The following is an 18,914-nucleotide window of genomic DNA, read 5'->3' as shown; positions in this document are numbered from 1 at the left end:
GAGTATGCTTGCACATATGCAGCTGGTTTAGGTCCCTGGAACTTGTTGAGAGCAGTAGAGCCTAGTTTTCAAACTGTAGTTTGTTCTTCACATTATACACTAAATAAGGGAATGGAAATGTAACCCAAAAAGACTTGTAGAAGCATTTCTCTTTTCTTTTGGGTTCTGAACAGTCTGTCTTAATACAGATATGATATAGTGCAGTGAGTGCATTTCCAAGTGGGAAACTGAAATGCTTGGTGTCCTTCTAAGCTAGGAAATGTGCATAAACCAAAACAGGCCCTCTTGCTACTAATAAATCCTGCAAGAGAATTGACTGTAGTGTGAGTATTTCAATAAACAGACTGCTACCAAGTAATTCCCAATGTGGTTATGTTAGCTCCACATCCTTCACAATCCCATTAATTTTGTGAACTACTATTTTCTTCTTGTGTATTTATCTTCAGTTTTATACATGTGGTAAAAAACAGTTCTAATTGCAGAAGTATTACTACCTGCTAACATTTTCAACCCTGGAAGTGGCTGATGTTTCTTTGGGTGCAGGTAACTTATGTATGACATGGAAGAAACAATTAATTTAGAAGACCTAGAGAATGTACTCATACATGTGGAGATTCTGATGTAGAAGCCAGTCTTCTAAAACATGTTCTTTACAAGCTGTCTTATTTGGAAGGCTACACTTACTATGAAGGTTGCCAGCTCCTGCAGCCTGTCCAGTACCGACCAACCACTTGTCCCCAGCAGCTGGGTCTCACATCTTACCCTGGTACCAGTGTCACTCAATCTGGTGTGAAGAGCAGGAACATATGAAATTACTCAAGCCTCGTTCCTAGACACTTGCTTCCTATCCCTTTCTAGACTTAAGAGCTTCCACAAAGGGTCACAGGTGACTGCTTTTTTCCCTAGGAAAACAGACAGGACGCATGCGCATTTTTCTTTTCAGTCTTTGACTACATATGATTTTCTTGCCGGTGTCCCTCTCCCTTTTTCTCAAGTTTTTGGCTTTGTCCACAATACTGTTCATTAGTCCTCGTCTGTTCTTAATTGCAAAGTACAATGCTTCTTGTCATTCTTCAATGTTCTTTTTTTAAATTATGTTATCCCACTACCCTCAGCCTTGCAAATGTAAAAATTTCTGATGAGAACATTATCCCCTTTTGATACTTTAAAGAGAAATCTTTAAAGCTCTGAGATACTTCACACTCTTAACCACACTCTCTAGAATCAAAAGGTAACTAATTTCACTGGAGCCTGCTTTATTACAAACCGAAGTCATCACATTGGCAAAGATGAAGAAAATCTGAGTAGATTTTTGCACGGTACTGTGAGAGCCTAATTTAGGTGATGGAAACTTAATGGAATTCTGTTTGTGCTGTAAAAATTAAGAGAACACGTGAATTACTGCAATTGCTCAGTATAACTTAATAGGTGGAAACTTGGTAAGCTGCTGCAATTTGCTTGCCCAGGAGTTCTGTGGTCATACCACGAATTTCTTCATGCCCCCATGTACAATATAGGCTGCTGCAGCCCCCCTGAGAAATGGGACAAGTGTGCTAGCTAGGAGTTGGATCCACTATAATAAGATTATCCCACAGCTCTACAGACCTCAGAGAGCAGCTATTTTAAGCAAGGAAGAAAGAACAAGAGCAAATGGCTGCAAAACATGTCCAGCTGTCTCCATTTCTGGAATACCAGGGTGGACAGTGTTGCTGTGGTGTGCTTTCTGTCAGCCTCAGGTAGGACACAGCCCTTTCTTCCTCCTTCACCCTCTGCTTTCTCTTCTTGACAACTTCAATGGTTTCATGTATATTTTAGAGTATAACTATAAGCTTTAATCTTAAACTTGGCTTGGAAAGAATAAACCATAAGCCTACTGGCAACGGACAGAGAGTTATTTCCAACATAATTGTTTCCACAATTACGGATACCACGTGTTGTATGTTTGCTTCACTTTAATAGCCTCCAATGGTGGATATATATATATAACGTGTTGTATTTGAATCAAACCACTAAGCCAAAGTGCCTACAACATTTAAAAAAACATATTCAGAATAATGAACATCACTTTTTCTTTCTTTCCACAACTATTTGCTTTCTTACTCAAACGCTACCAACTCACTACTGGATATGTGCTGGTGCACTGCTCTTGTGTTGGACTCCGCTGGCACCCTCAAGTACTTCATCAGCTGCATGTAGAGCAGCTGAATCCACTACCTCTTTCTAGTACCCCGGGGCTTGACTTTCTACTTCCACTATAAACATTGTTAAAGATAAGATGAGAGGGTTTGAGAAGAGAGATTTACTCATTAATTGCTACAATTTTCTACTTTTTTATGCTGATTGCCAAGTGTGTTTTTGCTTTGTGAATACATGCTTATGCCTTACATATAGCCCCTTTATATTGGACTGTCTTCAGCAGCAACCCTAAACCCAGGATCAGAAGCAATAAACATGTCTGCTTCCAGCTGCAAAAAAATCTACTTCAAAAACTGTCACAAATGGTCCAGCAAGGAAAATTAAATTATTATTGCCTCTTTCTTTATTGAATAAACGTGTTTAACATCTTACAAGAGTTTTCCATTAACGTGAGGTTTTGGTACATGCCAAGAAATAAGGCATAATTTTTAATTCTGTCTGACTAACACTTTGAAATGGAGTACTTCCCTCTGCCGTACTGGTATACTGTTATTTATTTTTTCTGTGATGGGTTGTTAAGATAACGTATATTATAAATCTTTCCTGAGGGAGATTTCAGTGACTTATAAGTGCTTATCTGGTCAAAGTACTCATCTGCAGCCAACAATCCAAATACAAAGTGATTATTTTGAAAAGCAATCACAAATAAGATAAGCACTTTTTAGATATATTGAGAAAGAAGATAAAGATATCATAAATTCATTTAAGGATTTTAACCACAAATCAGTGGTTGGAGGCTTGGAGTTCTACTCTCAGCATCTCAGATGCAGTCAAAACGAAAAGTCATAGGTATGAAGTCCTGAATTGTCTGGACTTGGATTTCTTTTATGTTCTGTTACCTGGATATGAGAATTGGACTGTACTAAACATAGCTGCAAAGAATTTCAAAATAAATGAAGTAAATTGACTCTAGTGAGGTAACACTACTGTGTAGCTATTTCCACTTCTCTCTCTCTCCTTTTCACCTTCCTTCTGGATCAGAGTGTATAAGAAAAAGATTATAGTAAAGAAAGAGTATTTAGTAAAAATAAAATAAATAGAAGTTTATATCCTTCCTCTCCAGTGCCCTTCGTAGTGACTAGAAAGGGACTGAGCAGACTCCTCACACTCATAGTGCACTAGTTTGGGGCTCCAGTGAGCATCACAAGAGTTCTGTTCTATGAATGGCATTGACATGGGCACGAAAAGCCACAAGTATGTAAAACTGAATGTCGTGGTTTAACCCCAGCCGGCAACTAAGCACCACACAAGCCGCTCACTCACTCCCCCACGGTTGGACGGCGGAGAGAATCGGAAGGGTGGAAGTGAGAAAACTCATGGGTTGAGATAAAGACAATTTAATAGGTAAAGCAAAAGCCGCGCACACAAGCAAAATAAACCAAGGAATTCATTCACCACTTCCGCATGGGCAGGCAGGGGTTCAGCCATCTCCAGGGAAGCAGGGCTCCGTCACATGTAAGGGTTACTTGGGAAGACAAACACCATCACTCTGAATGTCCCCCCCTTCCTTAAGTTTTATATGCTGAGCATGACATCATCTGGTATGTTATATCCCTTTGGTCAGTTGGGGTCAGCTGTCCCAGCTGTGTCCCCTCCCAATTTCTTGTGCACCCCCAGCCTACTCGCTGGTGAGGTGGTGGGAGAAGCAGAAAAAGCCTTTACTCAGTGTAATGCCTGCTCAGCAATAACTAAAACATCCCTGTATTATCAACACTGTTTCCAGCACAAATCCAAAACATAGCCCCGTACTAGCTACTGTGAAGAAAATTAACTCTATCCCAACCAAAACCAGCACACTAAACTTGCTGAAAAGATTTTAAAATTATTCAGGTTATTTTGATTTAAGGACAATTTGACCAGACACAATGGTTGAGGTTGTAGACTCTATAATCGTAGTCATAAGTGGTATTTTAGCCCTGATAAACTGATTGTTCCCATTTTCCCTTTATCTAGCTAGATCCTTTTTAAAATGGAGCCTAGTTCCGCAGGCTTTTTAAAGCATTGGAATAGTCTTGACTTGTACAGTAAAAGTGCAGTAAGGAACAGGAGAGGATACAGAGGATACTTCTTCACTATGAGGGTGGTGAGGCACTGGAACACATTGCCCAGAGAAGTTGTGGATGCCGCATCTCTGGAAGCATTCAAGGCCAGGTTGGATGGGCCTTTGAGCAACCTGGTCTCATGGAAGGTGTCCCTGCCTATGGCAGGGGGTTGGAACCAGACAATCTTTAAGGTCCCTTCCAACCCAAACCATTCTATGATTCTAAATACAGAGGTTTCCCCATGTGTCTGTCTGTCTGAGCCACCAGGGGGGACTCATTCCTCATCTATGTCATTTACTGCAGCAAGTGTCTGGAAAAAAGACCTGTTCTTGAACCAGGTCTAGAAAGTCACGGAGTTCAGCAGAGAGCTTGTCTTCATTTACGTTAAAAGACCTTTTATATAAAATCTCGTAAATCTGCAGCGCTCTTTCCAGTCTGCCATCAGCCACCCAGTGCACTGTGCAGCAAAGTCTGGCCACAGAGGAACAGACACGCTCTCAGATGGGTAATCGTATATGTCAATAGGGTACAGTCAGTGCCATCTCACGTCTACTTCAAACTGACCTGTGACTTTTGCTAAACCTATTGGACTGACAGAAGACTCAGTGGAGAGCCTGGCTTGGCTTCTCTCTGTTTAGACTCTCCACATCAGTGGCCATGGCCTTATACTGGAAAGGAACCTCTTTTTGACTGTACATGCACAAAGTAGCTCTTCTTTAGTGGCTGCTTCATCACTCCTTAGTGGTTGTCTCATCACTCCGTTCCTTTTTCCAACTATTACAGCCTTCCCGATTTATTTCAATTTCATTACACATTTTACTATTTTTAAGCAACTTTGGCCATTTTGAAACAGAACTGTGTTATTGCTATGATCACAAAGGGTTTATATGTTTTTTATAGCATCCTATTAAACAGCAGTAAAAATCTGTGTGCAATGTATGTACTCTAGAGATCTGTCAGGAAAGTTGTGTAATTTTGAATTCCCACTTAAAAGCCAAATATTAGAGGTTTCTTTCAGTCTTGAACTCTGTCAGGCCAGTGGGACTCTTGTGGTCTGTAGAAAGATTTGGAAATACCAAAGGGAATTCTCTAGCCATATTAAATTGTAATTTTTTATTTTATTTCATGAGTTATTACAGGTATTAGCTCATTAGTTGGTACTTTTAGGTACTTTTAATTGAATTCTCACCTTCCTTAACTAGTCTGTGAACTCCTCCCACCTTTCTAGGCACAATGAGCCATGTTTTTGCGCAGGTCGCTATTCCTAAATTATCTTTTGTGTTACACGTTTGGACTTCTGAAAACCAATTTCTTAATCTTTTACTGTTTTATCTTTATAATATGTAAAATATTACTGTGGTGTGCACAGAATTTGTGAGAATAAAAGCTTTTAGGCACTGTGAGGGGAGTGGGGAGAGTCAGAACAACTGATTAAGTTATGTTTGTTGTAAGCATTTTTTATTGAGTTTCCTGCTTAGCACAAAACCAAACACCTGTCTACTGTATATACTGCTTCTTTTTTGTAAAAAATACTATTTCTGATCTAAGAGGAGCCTGCAGACAGACATACAAATCAAGAAGGTAACTCATGAGAAAATAAGTTCTTTAAGTCATTCTCCCATAAATTCAGTAGGTTTACATACCTTATTATGTTCAGAAAAAAAATGTAATTGTGTTTCCTGTCAGTTAGATGGTGATTGTGCTCTCTTGAATGAGGTATCAGACTTTTTTGATCTGTTTCTGTAGTTGGGACTAGCAATATTGCTAGGTTTGTGCAGTAAAAGCTGATCCAGTTTAGTCCACAGAATGTATGTGGCAGATACAGGCAAAATATGTTATTCTTCGTGTATTGCACTAACAGACAGAAACAAGGGGGTGTATCTAATACCAAAAGTGCTTTAAGAGTTTTTGTTTTAGTGTTTCAAACTGGAGTACCAAAATCTGTAACCTGGACTGTTTTCAAGATCCCAGTTTAAAACTGGGCTCCTAATCTATCTTCGGTTGTGACAGCTGGATTCCGTGTTCTTATAGAAACATCTCAGTGAAAATTTGCCAGCTTTTGTTATTAGTTGTCTCACGTTTGGGATCCTCCTGGACCCATGCCTGTGCACTGCACCAGCACAACGCTCAGGGATTGGGCTCCGTGCTCTCGGGGAAATTGTGCGGCGCAGCTTCTCCAGCAGAGGCTGCAGTGAAGAGCGTGGGAGAAGGCCACAGAGGGAGGCTGGGAGGTGGACGTGGGACTTACCGGTTGTAATTTTATGGATTTTTAAGACTGCTTTCACTAAGAAGTATAACTGTGATGGGCAGAGCTTTGAAGATGCTAGCTGACATTGGTGGTTCTACTCAACAACACGTCAGACGGTTGCATTCAGCTCCCATACTTACCTCCGCTTGGAGATACATCATCTAGTTACAGTCCTCTGGAGTGCCAACCTGTTCTTAAAGCATGGTGAGCTTTCTAAGAAGTTAATTCGGAAAACTTGTGAGAGTTATTGAGTACCATATCAATAGAAGAGTTGACTTGGTTTTCATCATTTGTGGATTTTTCTCTTCTTTAGTATGTACAGGAAATTCTGTGTTTGAAATTATGCCAACAACAAATGTTACGTCTGATGAGTCAACTAAACTTGTCCTTTATGTGCTTCTGGTAATCATAATTTTACTTCTCACTTCCCCATTTCACACAGTTTTCTCTTTCATTTTTCACTCGTGGCTTGAGCTGCGTTGTCTGGGGAAAATGTGACAACAAAGGCAGACATTCTTTTTCTTCACAAAATTTATTGTGATGATAACTGATAGTGCTGCTAGGATTAATTAAGATTGCAGAGAATTTGACAAAATAACCAAATATTCCCTGAAGACATGTGACTGAGGATGACTGTGCTGAATTTTTGTTCCTCTTTCCCCAAAACAAGTTTTATTCCACTGAATACTGAGCAAAAACTATGTTTGGGCTTTTTTTTTTTCTTTTATTCACCCCTGGAGTCAGTGAATTTCTTTGTACGTCATCAGATCTAGAACTGTCATATACTTTTTGTGGTAAGTAAAAAATAGCTTATTCTTTTCTTACTGGCGTTTGCACAATAATCACTGTAGTCTGAGGAAATGCAAACTTTCTTTCAAATTTGTTTCTTTGATGAATACAGAAAAGTAAAAAGAAGTTTAGCTGGATTTTAATTTCTGTTAATAATTACCCTATTAGAAAAGTGATACTGCATAAACGTAAATATTACCAGAATGCTGGTTGCAGCAGCTAAGAGAGTTTACTCTCAAGTAAAAGCAGGCATGTTTTGTTTCAGGAAATATTAGAAGATAAGGGATTTAAACTTGTTTTGCGAGTACCTCATTGTATAAATTATTCACATTGATTTAACCAATATATTACAGTGAAAAGCTTTAAGTATATGGCAAAAAAGGGGGAATGTGATATTCTGCCAGGCAGGAGGATCAGTCAGGCTCTGGGACAGCATAGCGTGTCTCTCCTTGCCGTATCTGTGTTTTAGGCCACTGGATCTCTGTAGTTCGCTGGGTTTTTTGGTCGATTCTGCAGGAACCTGGCACCTCCCTGATGTCCGTGTGGAGCAGGTTCGGTGTGCCCACGCGGACTCAGTGGCCAGGAGGTGGCCTTTTGAGGAGACATTTCGCAAGGAAAGGCCCAAGTCTTTTGAAAATCTGCGCGCGTTGCCAGCGTATATCACCTGTAAAACGGCCGTATAGACTGAGGCACAAGAGGGGACGTTTATTTTGGGTACTTTGCTTTACATTAACACTCGCGTTAAAAATTCAGCAAGGGTAAGAGTGGCGGTACTGAAGCTTCCAAACCAAACCTCTGGGGCCACGGTGAGTTTTGTGTGCTCGGTCGTACCCGAGATGAGAAGCTGACTGCTGGTCACCAACAGCCGGACAGGTTCCCTTTGCACACCCCTTACTTTAACCCCCAAGGCAGACGGCGGAAACCCTCTCCGTAAATCACCCCACCGCCCCGTTTGCTCCCGCCGGCGCTCGGCTGGCTTAGCGCGGGGAGCAGCCTCCGCAGCTGCGGCACGCGAGGCAGGGCGGAAGCAAGCTGAATTGAACAGGCTGCTTTCCTAAAATTAAAATAAAAATAGAAATACTGACTGGAGAGCCTTCCAAAGACTGCCACTGAATGTTTTTTTTTTTAAATTAAAATATCAGCTCATGGGCTTGAACTTTGCTTAGATAGAGGCTGTGTGATGCCTTATCATGCCGCGTCTGACGCTGCGCTTTGTGCAATGCTAGGTGGGTCACTCACAAAGCGAATCTACTCAAAGGCTCATTTGCATTATCCCAGAAAATATGCTGGTACATTGAAAACGTTTTTAGCTGTTGTCAGCAAGTTAATACAGAGTCCATGGTTATCATAAGTAGGGATATTTTCAGCAGAGGGCCATGCTGGCTTAATGCTAATAAAAAGTTGCGTGACTTCAGAAGAGAAATAAAGGTACTTTTGCCTCTGAGTTTTGCCTGCAAAATATCATCCACCAAATAATTTACTTTTCTTGCTACTTAAAGAAACATGATATTATTTTTGCCCTCTAAGCATATAAATAATTTAAAATATAATTTTAAATACAGATTTAGTGTTTATTATTTGCTATGGATATTTATATTAGACAATTTATAGTATATACCTTATATTAAACAAATTTTAAAATGTATATGAGTTTATCGTGTGTATAAATGTATATTTTTATTATTTCCCTGGAGAAGCCTATTCACACTGCCAATATGAAATACTTTTTTCCTGTAGATTCTACACCTCATGATTTCATGTTTAATGTCACACCTTGCAACATCATGAACAGATCCGCCTGGAAGGCTGTTCTTTCCTGGATTCCAAGTGAGTCCCTCTTGACTGGACAATTATATTCTGCCAATGCAAAAAAACAATTACAAGCAAAAAGCTGACACTTCATCCTACATGTCAAATGATTTAGGAGACCAGTTTCTGTGATTAAAAATGGAATAGGCAAGTTATAGCGGTGGGCAGAAATGATGATTTGTGGAAATAAGTGTGTGTGAGTTTTACTTGTTGGAGCACTTAACAGAGCTCTGCGTGCTAAGTGGGACTCTACGTGCAAATCTGAGACAGTTCAGGTGCACGTGCATGTGTCTGGAAGAAGCAGACAAAATTTGCAGCACAGAAGCTGTTCTGGCCAGAAGAAGGTCCAAGTCTTTTTCAGGAGAGAGAATATCATTAGGCTATCCCAGTATTGCAGGACTCCTACTAAGAATGTGCGTGTTCCAGAAGCTGGAAGTGGTACTGGATTGTGTCTGCAAACCCAACTTTAATCTTTAAACCCAGCTCTAAGATGGTAATCTGAGTTACTTATGAAATGGCTGTATCATAATCTTCGTCTTCTGAGCAAAAACTCTGGAGCTGGACTAAATTTGCTTCCCTAGAAAGATATCTTTATGATGGTTACTGGCATTCAGGCCAGTTTGGTTGCAACACCTGCTTAAAACTACAGAATCCCCATCTGAATATTTATTTGGGTTAGCTGTGGGGCTGAGTGGACTCTGTTTCTTTGCTGAAGAAATTAAAACAGATTTTGAAATTGTTCACTCAAATATTTTCTAAGATTGATTTTTTTGTTGAAAACAGGCTTTTTTGTTTTTCTGGAAGTAACAGTTTTTACAGACTGTATTTTTGTTAGTTTTGGGGGGGAGTCTTTAAAAAATACTGTATTGTTTCAGAGAAAACTGGTTTTTAGCTAAATAGCGTGTCTGCGTATATGGTTTTCCTCCGCGCCAGCTACCATTTTCTTACTTGCAATGTCTTAGCTAGGAAGTGACATCACCTTTTTGAAGATCGTCTTCAAAGTCTGGTACAACGGTGACAAAGCGTTACTCTGGAAAGAAGTCCTTTGCAGCGGAGCTGATGACAAATACTTAGTGTGCGGAGCACTGAAAGGAGGTCTGTGTGGAAAATATATGGTTCCTTTCCCTTGCCTGGCAGGTTCCTTCCACAACAGGGCCATATCCTGCCAGCCCTTTTTCATCACTAAGTAGATTTCTTAAAAGACAGCAGACTTCAGCGCAGGCAGTTCTCCAGTTCCAGAACTCCACTAAAATAGAGAATTTCCAAATTCTGTGCTTTAACATTCTTGTACTGCAGTTTCAATCTCTATAAATTAGGATTACTAATATCCTTCATCGCATTATGACACTTTCATTGTTAACATCTCTAAAATGACATTGAAAGACTACATTTGACTGGACTGTGCAGAAAACTTGAGAGGAGCTAGGGACACCACTAATATCCAGAACACAGTTTATTTAGATAAGTGTCTGGATGGGTTTTTAAAGAGATTCTCCACTCCCATGTATAATGCTTTTCTTACTAGAGAAGAGTCAATCCTGTTGTAGGGGCTAACCAACATTAACGTGCCATAGGCTCAGATCCCGAGAATTCAGGCAGGACGCCAGACTAAAGGTCAAAAAGACCTGTAAGGAGGTCAAAAGACGCAATCCATGTTTTTCTTTTTTTAAAAATGAGTATCGGCTTTCTTTGGTTATCATTCAGCTGAACTACTATTACAAGTTAAATTATTGCAGTTACCACAGTAGGATGGGTCTGTAGGAGATGTTGCAGGAGCATTGTGCTTAATTTCTATTTTCTAACACCATTTAGACAAATAGGCAGAGCTCTGGGAGAAGAAACAGGTGAGAGCTTTATCAATGGAATGGTAAATGACTTTGGCACTGCTACTGAGAGATATGCCATATTGCTTTGAAGTTATTTGGGAAGTTTGATTGATGGCTTTATGATTAAGTAACCATTTATATTATAATTCTCTCTGTTTTACAGAAACAATTGCAACAGCATTTGACATTAAAGGTTCAAGAATAGCGTTTCCAAAGGTACTTTTCAGCATTTTATATAAATAAATAACAATAGTAAAATCACATACTTACATGTATATATTTTCTAAAAAGAGATGTTCACCCAAACTGTACAAAACAGCAAAAGGAAATGTCAGAAAAATTTCTCATGCTTGAAGTGATGACTCCAGAATGGTATCACCTCTGAAATGCTAGATGTCCTCAGGTTATTATTCCTCTATTATTCCTCCTTTATTTTATGAAAGATAAGTCCAAGGATATCAGTTAATGTCACCCTAATAATTCTGGTTTTTTTTGGTAAATTATTGTGTTTCCTTTTACCTGTTTGAGTAAATCCATCCATATTCTTTCTGCCCATTTTGTTCTTTATTTTACATTCTCTTCACACGCTGGTCTGTTCCTCCCTGAATCCCTTCTCAAAGATTTGAAGAGGGATAACAATATCCAAAAGTAAAAGCAGTGCTCCAGCGTTAAACCAGGAGCAGCACCAGTCCTCAGGTTAGCCCACTCACATCCAACACCTGCCTGAGTCTTCCCAAGACCCTTACCGTCCCTGCTAATCCCCACAAATGTCACTAAGGAGCTCCTACTGGTACAAAATCTCCAGCATCCCCTTAACTCAAAGCTCATCAACAGTGTTGAGCATCAACAGCCCAGCATCTCTTCTAGCCCCAGAGCTGGTAGTAGACAGGAATGTCCTCTGCCATAAGCAGTTCTCCTATAGATGAGGTGCTTATGGCCAATCTGACACTTCCCAATGGGACTCCGCCAGATCAGGAACTAACCCTAATCATAGCCTTTGCTGTAAACTAGAAACTCTTGCAAGCCTCCCAGTCTTTAGTTTAGTCCTAAGAGCCTTTCAGGTCCCAAGTGCTCATCCTCAGTTTGCCATACCAGAAGAGGAAGGTGACAGTTGTCAAAGAAGGTGGGGTAAGACCTGGGTTCAGTAAGGGCCACCAAGCTACCTTCTGTCCTGATGCCTACAAAACTCTGTTTGTGCAAGGGTGTGGAGATGGGTAGATAGCTAAACCTGGGGTGATGCTGCTTTATGGATCATGACTGCTGGATGTGGATGAGCAAAGCGGTGGGTCTGGAAGGCATGCTGAGCTGACGCAAGGACCAGTATTGCTGATGGCGGTGTGCTCTGCCAGAAAGCGTGGCTGACTTAGACCTGGGCTTATGGCTAAGGTTCAGGCAAGCAGCATCCTGCTAGTCAGGGAGCAGATGCTCTATCCGGGGAGGTGAGCTGGGCCCTGACATGGTGATTTAAGTAGGCAGCTTGAGATCTCACACGAGGAGAAGTGCTCGCTGTACTTTGATCGGGGACTGAAGAATGACTACAGCACTCTTCTCACATGGGTCCTTCCTCCCACTCTCCTCTCTCTAGCGTACTTCATACTAATTTTGACATCATGTCCAAACTCAGGACAAACTTTTTCCCACCAATAACAGTGTGAGGTTGCTTTAGCTTTCATCAAGCAGGCATTTGATGTATTCCCATGGTATGTTCACTGTAAATTGATGATTTTGGTAAACACCACTGAGGCTGAATAGCAGTTAAATATTCCGTATGTGATTATAGCTGAAAACAGAAAGATGGACTGCCCGGTACAACAAACTGTGCTACAAGGCTGGTCAGAAGCTGTGTGGTATGTAGCCTGGAGGATTTCCCTAGGACTGCCTGTAAAAGACCAAGGCTGTTCTTGCACTTATCTATTGTCTGCATATGGGTATCGGGGCAAGAAGGTGGCAAAAGTCATCAGGAAATGGAAGTGTTGGTGGGACTGAATGCTTGCGGGGCGTAAGCTGTGAGGGCTAATCAGATTATTGCCTCACAGCAGGGACAAAAAAGCCCATTGCTGCAGAACGCAGCCTGGCGTATCAACTCAGTTAATCCCTGTTTGTGGAGTCGGAAATGTTACTGAAGAGATCGGCTCAGGAAGGGGGAGCAGGCGCCCTCGGGAGCACAGGACTCTGCTCTGAGAGAGGACCCTGAGAAGTGCAAGCTGGACCACAGCCTACTGCTGTTTCTTAGTACCCTAGTCATGAGAAGAAAGTTGAACACTATTTTTTCATGTACACATGTATCTGAATATACGCAGGATAACAGTCCCTGATGGGAATCTTTTTCAGTCCTAACAGAAATCACCAGAACCATTCCAAGCAGCTACTTACACAAGAGTAGGCAGCATTATGCACTAATTTTCTTTTTTTCTTTTCTCCTCTTGCTTGTTTTAGGGCAATTATAACATTATTTCACAAGGATTCTCTGATGATTCTGAGAAAAAAATGTTCATGTGTTTGAATTTCACCATGATAGTAAAACAAGATGCTTTCTGAATGCGACAATCGTTTCAAATAATTCCAGAACACGGAGGTCACTTCTGCAAGCAACTGGAATCCGAGTTGTGAAATAATAAGCAGACTAATTTTCCTGAGGTAGAATACATCATGTACTGTCTGGAAAGCTACATGATGGATAGTCTTATCCATTTATAGCACTGTTGTGATCAGATACTCAGCCAATGTGCACAAAATCTCTGGGAATCAGGCACCCTGATTAATCCACAGAATAACCCAGACTGGGTATCAGGCTGAGGACTGCATTTTGGTCCTGTGCCTTTAGTTATGAAAAATCCAAGTCCTTCAGACTGCACTAAACTAATACAAGAAGTTTTGAAATTTTGAAGTGTAAGAATCAGAAGTTGGCCAGTACTCAATTTAAAATAAAACTGCAGTTGAATCTGAGAACCCTGTTGTGTTTGTTTTGTTTTTTAGCAATAAAACTTGTTTGTACAATCAGTTTGAGAAATATTTTTTATTTTCCTGCAGTTTTCTGATTATTTTTAGATGTTTCCTAATGTTCTGCTCCATTTACACTGAGCTGAACCAGAGGAGTAACAATTTGCTATGTGGTACTAGCTGATGTGAATAACATCAGAAGTGGAACATGTTTCCAGTTACACAGTACGGCTGAATTTAGCCATCTAGAGCTGTAACCGCAAACCCACAGTGTGTTTTTAGCTCTCGCTCCGAGTCCGAGGGGCAGAGGCTACACAGCTTCCTTCAGAAGCAGAAGGATGGTCATTGCCCAAAAGGTTGATCTATTCCTCAGTTATCAAAAGCACGATTAAAGCTTTTGCTGTGGCTTCTGCCTCCTGGGCAGCCCGACATTCAGTACCCACCTTCCCTCTCTGCTGTGCCTCCACGCCCAAGACCTGCAGTAAGATTTTGATGGAGTGGAATATTGGGTCCCTAGGAAGAGAGCTGGCATCCTTTCAAGCTTCGTGGCTCTTTGGTGCCACTTGGTTCCAAGATAGCTAGTTTGGCAATCTAAAGCAAAATCATCAAGAATCAATAAAAATATAAGAAGTAGAACTGTGTCATGGCTAGAGGCAAGAAACCACGATTGCCTCCAAGGGATAATGGCGAAGCATCTGTGCTCGCATTCAGTCCATAGACCATTCCAGGAGCAGTCCACGTCCTGCTCACATTTGAACCGAGTTACTAGAGTTGCAATCAGTTTCCTCTTAATCTAAACTATCAGTCAAAAAGCAGCCAAAGAGCCTGATAACCAATATCTACTTTTCTTCTATTTTGCTCATTTCAGATAGTATTACTGTTCTAGGGAACAGTCTTACTGTATGATGTCCCAGTGTACCCATTTCACAGTGTCCAGCAACTAATAGGTGAAGCCTCAAGTCAGTTTTTAGGGACAAAGTGTTCTGAGGTTTTTGCTGCCCTGCATTATTCCAGGTGTTAGAAGAAACTTTGTTTATTAAGCAGCAAGTAGCACAGGTAGGAGAGACTAACAGCTCCTGGAAATCAAGGACATTCTCATGCTCTATTTTTCATAAGCACATGTTTTAATGCCTTATAGACGTTACAGAAAATGTTCAGTATATGTATCAGAATTTCTGTATCTAAATAGGGACATTTACAGATAAACATATGTATACAGTAGCTTGCATTGAGGGCTTTTATAGTGTAGATCTTCAGCTGAAGGGTTATGATTACACATGCCAGCAGATAGGATTGTGAGGCAGAACGTAGGAGCCACAACTTTTATAAAGTAAAGACCTTCCAAAGGCCTGAAGCCCTCTCCCGTGCATGACTTATCGCAGCGCTGGTGGCTGCCTTGCCTTGTTCCCCCATGGACAAGAGGAGGTGTGTTTTTGTAAGGTGCAAGATGCAGGTAAGACATGCAAACAACTTACCCCGAAATCGCCACGATACCGTAGGGCGGAGGGCACAGCTGAAGGCAGAGCTTGCTCTGCGTGTCTCGTTCCCAGGGCAGAGCTGTTACAAGGTTTTCCTTTCTTCTGCCGTTGTCCAGAGTTGACAACAGTTATTGCTTAACTTTTTTCCTTTCCAAACTTTCCCAAGTCCGTACTCGGGGCGCTACAGCAAAAAGGATTCTACTTGGGATGAGGAGATGACTTGGACTTAGTAAAGACTGATCTGAATCACAGAATCACAGAATCACTAGGTTGGAAAGGACCTTTAAGATCATCAAGTCCAACCATCAATCCAGCGCCACCATGTCCCCTAAACCATGTCCTGAAGCGCCACATCCACACGTTTTTTGAACACTTCCAGAGATGGCGACTCCACCACTTCCCTGGGCAGCCTGTTCCAATGCCTGACCACCCTCTCAGTGAAGAAATTTTTCCTAATATCCAATCTAAACCTCTCCTGGCACAATGTTTCCCTTCACTTTATTGGGTCAGTAAACTTTGATCCATTTTTTACTTCTCCATCTCCTGGCTCTGTCCAGAGTTTGAATGGTGTGAATGCTGTGAAGTAAACTGTTCACTAAATATTTCTTGCTTAAAATATTCAGGGAGACCTACACCTCCTGACATACCTGTATTTTGCCAGGAGCTCCCATGAGCTGTGCAAAGTCCCCTCACCTGCAAACTGAAATAAATCAAGGAAGACCTCTCATGCAGCTTACTCATCTGAAATCAATATCTAAAGCCTTCACAAATATCTCTTTTTCTCTCCCTCATTACTGTTGTTTTTAAGTGGCTGTCAGGAGTTGCTGCAGATGGAAAAATAGCTTTTCTTCACCCCCTCACCCTCTGTCGCCAAATATGTAATTATCAGAAGAAGCAGTTCCTGTAAAATGTGTTTTCCAATAAGAAAGCACACTTTTGGAGCTGTATTAATTATTATGGTTTCATTTGATAAAAACACTAAAGATGCATAATTTCAAACGAGAGTAGTCCTGCTGACCGCAGGACTGACTGCTGGCTGAAATTGTAACATCGTTTGAGATAGACACACAAAGAAAACTCCACATTATTCGGGTGCTATGAGAACAGATCTTCTTTCCAGGGATGTACTGGAAGGCATAAGCAACCCCTCAGCCACCAGTTAGCTGAGCTGGTAAAAAGCACGTGTACTCCTACTGAACAAAGAAACTACACGGTGCCTGCAGCAAGAAGGAGTTGGACCTGGTGATGCAGGAGATGCATCCTGATCTGTGTTAGAGGCATCACAAGAGAAACACAGCAGCATTAATCCCTTTTGCACACTTTTTTTCTTGGTGGAAAATGCTAGTAATTGCCTGTGAAGTGTCAGTGTAGCACATTATGCTGAATAACTTCAGCTGCTTCGTTCTGCTGGAGTGTTCCTGCCAGCACAGTGAGTTCAGGGGCAGCAGATGGAGACAGCGACATTTCTGATGGGAAGAGATGGGGAGGGAGGGAGGGAAGGCAGCTCATGCCCGCAGAGCTCCGGGGGGAGATGACAGGAGAAAGGCAATTTGGAAACTCTCCTTGCGTGCCTTAGAAATGACCGGACTCTGGAAATCCCACAAAAGAGTCACTGCGCACACGTACTTGCCTTGTGGATCCCGGGCATGGGGTCTTGCTGCATGGCTGCTGTAGATGGGTATGTCCAGAACTTTGTTCTTCAAGATACATTTTACTACTGGCAAAGAGACAGCTTACATATACGTATATAAAATATATATATTTTATATACATAGACATATATACACATATATGTATTTGGCCAGATAATTTATAACAGTTTCCCAAAGCTTCCGTCTGCAAAAAAACCTGTTTCTTTCCTTGGGTTTTAGCCTAAACAGCTGCCTTAGCTAAAGGTGTTGTGCATTTAAATTCAAATTTCTCTACTAATGTAACTTCTTACTGACATGACTAAGAAAGCAAAACTTTTAATAGCAAACCTGGCTCTTTGCTCACAGGAGAGAACGGTCACCCATTCTGAGTATTAAGGTCTCCATCTGCCTGTTTTCCTGCCCTGCACAAAACTTTCAAGTACTACAGAGTAGATGATAGTTTTTTCTCAAATTGTAACTTCTGCTGACTGGGCACATCCATTGGAAGGGACCTACAACGATCATCTAGTCCAACTGCCTGAACACTTCAGAGCTAACCAAAAGTTAAAGCATACTTTAGTCACATCCTGGACCTGATGTGCCAACTTGTGATAAGCCCTACTAGAGGTGTTGAGTGTCTCCAAATCTTACTGAAGCTGAGAACTGGACATACTCAACAATATATCTTTTCATATATGTCAATCTCAGCACAGTCATAATGCAAATGATTTTATTGAAGTGTAGATTAAAAGTCTGTGATAAAATAATGAAACAATATTTCCTTCTAGGCTAGTATTGTTTCTTCTGCAAATGTTTTGTACAAAAATTACTTGGTTCACGATGCTGAGCCTGTGAGTGGGCCAGTGGAGCAACAGGAGGGAACGTCTTCTTCTGGTCTCGCCGGAGCGGCAGCTCTCTGCAAAGTCCACAGTCACTGTCACTGCCATCACGAGAGTGGAAACAAGTTTGCTCCTGCTTCAGTGCTGCTCTGTTGATAGCTACAGCCAATTCTTATGATAGTCCACTTCTTCACCCAAAAGTCAGTTATGAAAAATATGGAGTTATGAATACAATTTCAGTTTTGAAAGTGTGGAAGAAAATAAGGAAGAAAGTACAGGTTGGGTGAACAGTTACGTAAAATATACAATCAAACACAAAATGTTTGAAATATTTATAGACAAAACATTGCAATATCAGAAAGTCAGGCAGTATTATTAGGCTTATTTGAAAGAGGAGACTTTCTCCAAACATTCTGTCAATTCAACAAGGATGACTAAGACACCATAATTCTTCTGTGAGAAGAGCTAAAATTCACCATACGCTCAAGGTATTCAGAAGTTACAAGTATAATGATCTGTTTTTTTAATGCTTGGATGGCAGTGGTGCCTTCTGTAAGTAGCTTGTAATCAGGGCTGTTGCTTCCCTGCTGGGTACTGTATAAATATTTATGAAATTAGTAAAATAATATTTTAAGCGTTCTTTGAAATGTGAATCATGGCCAGATCCAAAGTACCTACTAAACATCTAGCCCAAGAGAGTGACCCAGAATCCCTTAATTCTGCAGTGAGACTGTTTGACAGAAATCCTATGCAATGAGGGGGCTGGTTCAGTGCAGTGCAAGATAGCTTTCTTCTGCAGACAGCAGACAAATTGAATGAATCCTTATTTTCCACTGCGATTTCCACTGTCATTTGCATTTCAAAGCAACAACCTGAAAAGCATATAACGTGACACAGTGAGATGTATACCAAATTCAGAGATTTTGCTGGAATACCAAGCTGAAAATAGAGCCAGATGCCTTACTGTAATGGATCTTGACCATATGCACTGTTTGGATGTCTAAATTAATGTTACATGGATTTGACATCAAATTCAGCTTTTTTTGCAATGGTCTCACACTTTTCTGAGGGACATCACATTGACCACAGTTCTGTGAAATATAAGATGGTAGGCAA

General features: G+C 41.0%; 1 protein-coding gene across 1 annotated transcript; it reads left to right on the top strand.

Moving 5' to 3' along the window:
* Positions 1 to 6,784: 6,784 nt before the first annotated feature.
* LY96 (lymphocyte antigen 96) lies at positions 6,785 to 13,448 on the top strand (the record flags this gene model as incomplete). The annotated part of the gene is made up of 6 exons (XM_081996415.1): positions 6,785 to 7,280; positions 9,013 to 9,102; positions 10,051 to 10,270; positions 10,897 to 10,928; positions 11,074 to 11,126; positions 13,347 to 13,448. Exons 1-6 carry the CDS (start codon positions 7,187 to 7,189, stop codon positions 13,446 to 13,448), a joined length of 591 nt encoding a protein of 196 aa, XP_081852541.1. The 5' UTR covers positions 6,785 to 7,186.
* Between the last annotated feature and the right edge of the window lie 5,466 nt (positions 13,449 to 18,914).

Source organism: Phaethon aethereus, assembly GCF_964289735.1.
Source record: "Phaethon aethereus genome assembly, chromosome: 2".
NCBI classification, from domain to species: domain Eukaryota; kingdom Metazoa; phylum Chordata; class Aves; order Phaethontiformes; family Phaethontidae; genus Phaethon; species Phaethon aethereus.
This window is presented reverse-complemented; position numbering and strand designations above follow the sequence as displayed.